The sequence below is a fragment of the Humulus lupulus genome, chromosome 7 (genome assembly GCF_963169125.1).
Source record: "Humulus lupulus chromosome 7, drHumLupu1.1, whole genome shotgun sequence".
Lineage (NCBI taxonomy): Eukaryota > Viridiplantae > Streptophyta > Magnoliopsida > Rosales > Cannabaceae > Humulus > Humulus lupulus.
Window position 1 is genome coordinate 194,377,090 of NC_084799.1, and position 8,273 is coordinate 194,385,362.

Sequence of the window (8,273 nt, forward strand, 5' to 3'; positions counted from 1 at the left end):
AATACCGGTCCCCACCTTGTACAAAAACGAAGCCATGTCAAAAGAGATAGTTGCGGTGTGAGAAGTTGGCTTCCAATTTATTGTGGCAAACTTATGGAGGACAGCATAATTGTAGGTGAGATTAGAGACCGAGATGGCTGTATTAGATGGCCATACCATTTTTTGCCCTACTAATTCAGTGATAACTGTATCCTTGTCAAGAGTGGCAAGATCATCATCATCCTCAACATCACGAGGAAGATGCAAAGCATGAGCAGTGTCTTGAGGAGAAAAAGAGAACCAATGGCCCCTAACAAACACTTTATAATACAGAGGAGATTTAGGTTCAATAATTTCATTAGTAAGATTGGCATAGAATTCCTTGACCATTCTATCCACAAAACCAGTAAATTTAACCAAGGAACCTGTCCATTTTCGATCTTGAAGCATTGTTTTCTGCAGTGAGCTTTAGCAGGAGTTTTTTGCAAGTTTGAGCAGAGTAATTGCTTACAAGAGAAAATTTGGCGATATCATCTACAGTGCACAACTGATCCTATTTATAGGCAGTTGGGTGTAATGGACTTGGGCCGGACTAATCCGGGCCCAATAGAGATATAATCATGGTTCGCTCGCTAATGGAAGCTTAATACAAAGAACTTTGCAAAATAATACACTTTAATCAGGGCCCATTGGGCCGGCTAGAGCATAACCACGTTGTACAACTAACAACAGTATGTAGCTTCAGTCTGGAGATCCTGGGGACAGGATCCGTCAGAGTAGTGGCAGTACTGTTCCCCAGTATCAGCGTACATTCCCTATGTAACCTCTTATGCAGGTTAGTTGGAGAGACCAAACTCCGTGTTCCTCGGAAATGTGTCAGAGTCAGGGAAGTTCAATCCTGCCAACTCGGATGCAAGATCCGGATTCATTTACTAATGTCTCGGTTCGTTTACTAGGACCTTGGTTCGTTTACTGATGTCTTAGTCTGTTCGGACGATCAAACTTCACCCTTATTTGCGTCCTGGATGATGCCATTGAATCGAGACCGAGAAGATGAGCTGGGCCTAAACCATCATCCCGATTCCCTCGTTATGGTGGCGCCCATTGAACAGTTTTTGGTCCATTGACGTTTGGGTCACTAGGACCCTCGTCCTCCCTGTTCATTGGGCTTGGCCTGGGCCTTTGATCTTTACGAAAGAGTCCCCAGACCCAATATGTCGTGCCACGTGTTCCGGGACAAAACAGGGATAACAATCCCTATATCAAAATATAACCAATTGGTATCTTAAATAATTTATAAAAAGCAACGAAAATATAGTTTTTAAAAGTAACTATGCAGCATACTAAAAATGTATAATTTTATAATAAGCTATTCGTGATAACTTGGAATTATAGGAGTAAATTTTTATACTATATGATAGTTAATTAGTTTTTAAGATAAACTTGAAGGTAACGTAAGAATATATTAATAATAAGACATGTAAATTACATGAGTAACTAAAAAAGTCTATTAAAAGTTACCATGTAGTATACTAATTTTTTTTTTTAATAAACTACATGGTAACTTATTATATTATATGACAACTCATTAGTTTCTTAAATAAACTTGAAGATTACCAAAATGTATCTTAAATAGTAAAATACCATAATATAACATAAAAATAACTAATTGATATATTAAGATGTCTACAAATGAGTTTTGGAGGTATCCAAAAGCAACTTAAACAATATGTTCCAAATATAAAGCTTTTAATAAAAAAAAAGTGACCAATTGGTATCTTATCGATATAGTAAGCAACCGAAATATAACTTTTTACAACTCAAAAAAAGAAAAAAATTCGGGAAGCGTGATTTCTCAAATTTGTTCAAAATCTGGTATGCTATGCTGACGTGGTACCGATATTTGTGTAAATAATTTAGTTGAATGTATTTTTGTAAATACTTTAGATTTTATATATTTAGTGGTAAATTTCCCTTAAAATTTTTTCATTGGGCCACATTATTAACAGGTCGAACTTCGGCCCAAAATTGAGGCATTAACCCGGCCAACCCAACTTGTGAGCAGGCCTAGGTTCCATGCACCGTTGGGCCCATGTATATAAGAGTCGAAAAAGGAAGCTATCACAGTTCACAGTTTGAGATGATCTGAATTACTGAGAAGCAGTAGAATTGAGAAAACGGAAGCTATGGAATCGTCGTCCCTGACTTCGTTACCGGAAGAAACTACCGATCAGCAACCCCAATCTGTCTCCGCCTTTGCCTCCATCCCAGCTCGCCCTCCCACTCAGTCAGTACTCACCTCCATCAGCTACTATATACATATATGTATTACGTGTGTGTATTTAGACATTGGCAAAGAAAAAGATGAGGGTATTATGTTAATATAAAGTTCTTATAGATGATAGATATGCATGTTTTCCAGTGTGACGAATCGTGTGCTGTTTTATGTTAGAAATTCCTTCAAAGATAAAAAAATGGAAAACAAGTTTGTTAAAAGTGTTATTACGTATTGTACAATAATTTTATTTATTAATTTTGGTGTTTTATAGTGTGAGGGTGTTATCATGGTATAATTTTGGATTTGAATGTGTTTTCTTTTTAAGTTCTTGTTCAAATGTGATTTTGTAGGAGTACTCCTTCTCAAAAGTACTCACCTTTAGATTGGTCGGGCTATTTTGAGCAAGAAGAGGACATAAGCATTCCGAACTCCGATGATGTGAGTTTGGATTTCTGATCCATCAGGATTTGCATCCTCTTTTTATTTTATTTTATTGTTTTGTTCTAATGGGTTTGTCATTTTAGGTATTTCATGTGTATATGGCAGGAAAAGAAGGTCCCGTTGTTTTTTGTCTACACGGAGGTGGTTATAGTGGGTATGTTTCATAATGATTATTGCCACTCTCACCATTGATGTTGTGGTTATCAGTGTTATAAATATATAACATTCTTTCATGGCATATAATGAAAAGAAGTAAAAATTTAGTAACATATGTTCTTGCTTTATAACAATCTCTAAGAATACGTTTATAAAGCTTGTAATTATTCCCATTCCCTTAAACTAATTGTATGCATCTGTTCGTTCTCTCAAAGAAACTTAATCATGGCTTTCAATCTACTTAACATATGTTATGTATGTTCGACGTAGTAGTAGGAACTGGCTATATTCGTTGAAATTTTATTTTTACTTTTGCCTCCCTTCCGTAGGAGTGTTTCAAGTGATATTTTGGCTGTGCTAAATTACATGATTATTTGGCCAGGCTTTCCTTTTCATTGTCGGCAAGCCATATAAAAGAGAAAGCTCGGGTAGTTGCAATGGACCTGCGAGGACATGGAAAATCAACAACAGAAAATGATCTTGACCTTTCCATCGAGGTAAAACTTTGTTCCTATAAGTATAGATGCTTTTCAATTTTTCCCCATTAGCTATTTGATCTCAAAATGTGTAATTAATTCAAATATAAATATATATGCTTCATTTATAAAAGCACTGATTAGAAGTTCTGTCTTGCAGACAATGTGCAATGATGTTGTGGCTGTTGTGAAAGCAATGCATGGGGATTCTCCTCCAGCCATCGTGCTTGTCGGCCACAGGTTATTCTCTTTTGATTATTACTAGTTCTCCAAGCAGCCCATCTCACAAACAAAATATTTTCTTCTCTGTGGTCTGCTATATGTACATGCCCTCATGCATTATTGTTTAAATTTTGTAGGCATACATGCACAAAATTATGAAGCAACATTCAACATCTGTTAGCTTGCTTTTGCTTCTAATCATTAATAGGAATTAGATTTCTTGTTTCCCTCAATTATCACACCTTATTTTTTTGAGTGTATGTTGCTGGCACACAGCATGGGAGGCTCGGTTGCTGTGCATGTTGCTGCAAGTAAAGCAATATCTAGCTTGGCTGGATTGATTGTTATCGATGTTGTAGAGGTTTGATTACATAATTTTTTCTGTATTCCTTGTTACTATTTTCTTATTAGGTCATCAACAACTGAGTCTGACAGTAACAATGACTTCAGGGGACAGCTTTGGCGTCATTGATTCATATGCAGAAAATCCTATCTAGCCGGGTGCAACATTTTTCAAGCATTGAAAAAGCGGTACGTACATTTTCTTACCATCTCATATGATATATGCGTCACTTTACCTTTGTTCTAAATTGATCTGAAGGCTAGTTTCTTTTATAAGTGAAACTGGAAATGAGATAGGTGACGATAAATTTAACAAGAAAGAAACTCAATGATTTAGATGTGTTTTTCTTAGGAATAATGGTGGTTGATTTACTGAATTAGTTCTACGTTTTTTGAATTTTATAAAGAAGACAAAACAATTTTGCTGCTCTCGGACATATTTTACACTTTAATGCCTACTGTGGAACACATCTGCCAGCCCTGGATTTTTTGGGTAGGTAAACTAGTAAATGAGTTGCTTAAGCCTGCGATATCTGTACGTCGTTATTTGCAGGACGTAATGGTTATGCTATATGTCTATAAGCTTTTAAACTTATTCTCGAACATCTTTTAACCTTTGACACACTAAACATCATATTTGAGACAATTTGTCATTTAAGGCTAATCTTATCAAAACATGAGCACGGGCATGTGATTTTTATTATTTAGCACATCGGCCAGATTGATATGCTTCCCTTGATATCTTAATTCAAAATTCTGAATGACGTAGTACTTCAGTTTTGAAGTGATATACTTTTCATTGTTTGTGATGTGTGATCTATGTAGTACTTTTTCTTTATTATGACGAATCTTCTCTTTTCAAGGATTAAAATCATGCCTATGGAAGAATAGAAATGCCTAGTCTCAAGTTGAATTGGCAGTTCTGAGTAAAATGATCATTTTATTTATATTGTTATTATATTATATGTTTTTTGTTCCCTGACGGGCCCTCCAGTTATGGGAGTGTTTTTTTCCCCTCAAGAACATCACAAGTATAATTTTTGTAGATTGAATGGAGTGTCAAAGGGGGCTCTTTGAGAAACACTGAGTCTGCTCGAGTGTCAATCCCTGCCACATTAAAGTATGATGATTCTAAGAAATGGTAAGGACCTCAGGCGCTAAAACTGTCATTGCTCTATTTCACTTTCATGTATAACTTTTTATATATATATATATAATGAATGATATGTAACCGTCTGACTCTCTCGAACCATTTGTTGTCTTTTCATTCTTCGGTTTATGTATTTGTATTCTTTTACGGTTATACATACCTTTCATTTTGTGCGCAGTTATGTACACAGAGCACAACTGGTAGAAACAGAAAAATATTGGAGAGGCTGGTATGTTATTGATTTTGCATTAATTCAGCATTCCAATCATTACTGACAGATGATTATGTATTTAACATATATTTTAACGATGATGGGCCTTCAGATATATATTACACACAGGAGTTTGGGGGCTTTCATGGTTACTTAGAGAATGTCCCTGTTTTCTTTCTCTAATTAATATTCAGGACGTTATTAGTCACAGATAAAAGATCATTTAAAGAAACTGAGGTCTTGTTTCACAGGTATGAAGGCCTTTCAGAAAAATTCCTGTCATCTCCTGTTCCAAAGTTGTTGCTTTTAGCTGGCACAGACCGACTCGACAGGTATCTTTTATTTCCATTGAGTTTGTTAATAGTTGTTTTGTGTTTCTTTGCATATTAGCATGATTTGGCATGAAGTCAGATTCCATATTTTATATACATGTGGCTTTTAAATTAGGAAATAAAGTTGAGATGGAACTTGGTTTGACTGTGGATAATATGGTGTAGATTCTACACTAAATTGAACAGAGGCAGCAGAGGAGTTAAGTGCAATTTTGGGCCTTGAGTTTGTTATGTGAGGATTTACCTTATTGCTGATTCTTCTTTCACCCATTTGCTAGGAAGTGGTGGTGGTGGTTGATTAAGGATGTGATGTGATCAGTACTTAGCAGCTGATCATGCATTGATCACCTGTTAAGAAGTGGAGTTAATTGTGTGATAGATAGAGTGAGGATGAGGATAGGATAGGTGGAGACTTTCTAACAAGGTCAGAAGTTCTGGTGTCAAACTCTATTATTGGGTTTTTTCAGGGTGATGAGGCTCATACTGCCCTTACTCCCTAGGGTCCCTTAAAGGTGTTTGGCTACCCAAATGGGAAGTGTATATCGAGGATGCAGAAATGTTGATAGTACAAGGAAGTGTGTCATATCATTATACATTGAAGTCATAGGTGTAAAAAAGTGGAGAATCTGGATATGATAGATATCTTTGCTTCATCACATGAACATATAAAATTTGGTTAAGTTATGAATCATTGTTGATTAAGTTAATAAAGTAATCACTCCAGCAGTATATTTGCCAGAAACTTTAGAATGCTCTGCAATAGAAGTTTTCAAAGGACCAATATAATCTTTCCCTTAATAAATAATAGACTGAATTATCAGTTATTAGAATGACAGTATGCTTGTTCTATATCATTGTACTTTGATGTTTTTATTTAACAAGAATCTTGTCTTCGTCCATATTTTATTTGTCAGTCCTTGCAAACTTCATTTTTAATTTATTGGGATGCAAGTCATTTCTTTTGTATGCTATTGACATTTATTTATTTAATTGTCAAAACAGAGCTCTTACAATTGGTCAAATGCAAGGAAAATTTCAAATGGTGGTTATTAAACATACAGGGCATGCTATACAGGTGATTATCAATTATGTTGGCAGTTGGCACATAGTTTGAATTTTGTGTACCTTCATATTTCTTTTAAAATTAAAATAAACCATATTAGACTTCTCAAATTTTCACAGGAAGATGTACCTGATGAATTTGCCAATTTTGTGCTTAATTTTGTATCTCGTAACCGAATTGGCCCACGTGGAGTTGAGGTCAGTGTCTCCATCTTTTGTTCTTATGTTAAATATCAGATTATCAGTGATAAGTAAAAAACAAATGGATGTTTGTTTGGCAGATCATTCTTGCCTAACTCCCACCATAGGCAAAACTAAAAGTAATAGGAGGAAGAAATCACTAGGCAAAATATGGCAGTAGTTTTTCAACAACTGACTTTAGTTACACCCCAGATTAGGACAACCATCACTCACTTCAATTCCAGAATAAGCAAAACTGTGACAATCTGCTATAAGATAATCCTTTATGTGATTATGCCATGGGAACCAGTTTTTGTCTTATGTTTTTGTTCCCAATTCCCATTCACATATAATTGCACTCATTTTTTTAAAAATGTTTTAAAGAAGAACAGCTTGCTTTGTGGAACTTTTTTGTTCCTTTTCTTTTCCTTATAGTAAGAAAGTGGAGATTTCTCAATCAATTATTGGGATCTCTACCAAAACATTTTACATCTAAAACAAAGTAAAGATCCTAGTGAGCCCTAAATAAGACTAATATTAGTGAAGTTGAGCATGTGTATGACATTTTTATTTTATTTTATTGCAGATACCAGGGCTTCGTAGGCCATTCCAATCTCAGCCTTGAAGTAGAAAGAAAAATGTGAGGATAGCTAGCTTCAGTTCTTCAATGCTTTAATTTTGTAGTCCTTCCTTTTTGGCTCTCTCCAAGCTAGAGTTCATATATGTAATCAGATTTTTATACATGTACATCAAAGTGTTTTTTTATTTTTTTTTATTTTTTTTTTATGTATATTCGAATTTAGACAATTTACTCGTACCCTCCCCAACTTTGATCAAATCTGGGGTAATTATTTTTTTCTTTTTTATTTTATCCCTATATTTGGCAAAAATGTTTTTACTTGGGGAGATATGTTTATACTTCATAAATTTGTATCTACACACCAAACTAAATACACTCTATTCTACAAATTAAAAAATGTTTTTATTTATTGCCACATATATATTTTCAATACTAGATCAAATAACGTGCAATATGCACGTTTGTTGATGCACGTTTGTTTAGTTTTATTTATAAAATTTATAAATTATTTTTATTAAAGTAATTTGTTGCTAATTGACAGTAGATTATATTATATGTTTAATATGATATTATTCTAATAAGTGAGTTTAAGTTTAATTAAATTTTATTTAAGTTATAAAGAGTATAATGATGGACCCAAAACGGGTATATTTTAAATATTTATAACTCGCAAATGCACGAATCGTATATGGAATATAGTGTTCGTGTAAGTACGAGATCGAACCCAAAGGAGTTGTCTAAAATCGAAAAGAAAACTATTTTAAACCAAAATTAATAAATTCTAACCTACTTCCAAAGATTGATGAGATTTTTGAATAATGAAAATAAAATAAAAGACAATAATATAGAAATTAAAGATAATAT

At 34.2% G+C, this 8,273-nt stretch overlaps 1 protein-coding gene across 2 annotated transcripts; it reads left to right on the plus strand.

The window, feature by feature from the left end:
* The first annotated feature begins 2,106 nt into the window (after window positions 1-2,106).
* On the plus strand, window positions 2,107-7,700 carry LOC133789018 (uncharacterized). Of its 2 annotated transcripts, none has more exons than XM_062226726.1 (13): window positions 2,107-2,266; window positions 2,608-2,695; window positions 2,782-2,852; window positions 3,237-3,351; window positions 3,491-3,570; window positions 3,829-3,913; window positions 4,003-4,083; window positions 4,941-5,035; window positions 5,223-5,273; window positions 5,507-5,587; window positions 6,590-6,662; window positions 6,770-6,847; window positions 7,416-7,700. In XM_062226726.1, exons 1-13 carry the CDS (start codon window positions 2,166-2,168, stop codon window positions 7,452-7,454), a joined length of 1,038 nt encoding a protein of 345 aa, XP_062082710.1. In that variant the 5' UTR covers window positions 2,107-2,165; the 3' UTR covers window positions 7,455-7,700. The 2 variants fall into 2 exon arrangements, with proteins under 2 accessions (XP_062082710.1, XP_062082711.1); XM_062226727.1 differs by having other exon boundaries at window positions 2,611-2,695.
* The last annotated feature ends 573 nt before the right edge of the window (window positions 7,701-8,273 follow it).

Coding starts and splice junctions, on each gene's coding strand:
- LOC133789018 (XM_062226726.1), top strand. CDS start 2,166: ATGGAATCGTCGTCCCTGACTTCGTTACCGGAAGAAACTACCGATCAG. Junction 5,036..5,222: donor TATGATGATTCTAAGAAATG/GTAAGGACCTCA, acceptor TTTTGTGCGCAG/TTATGTACACAGAGCACAAC. Junction 5,274..5,506: donor GAAAAATATTGGAGAGGCTG/GTATGTTATTGA, acceptor CTTGTTTCACAG/GTATGAAGGCCTTTCAGAAA.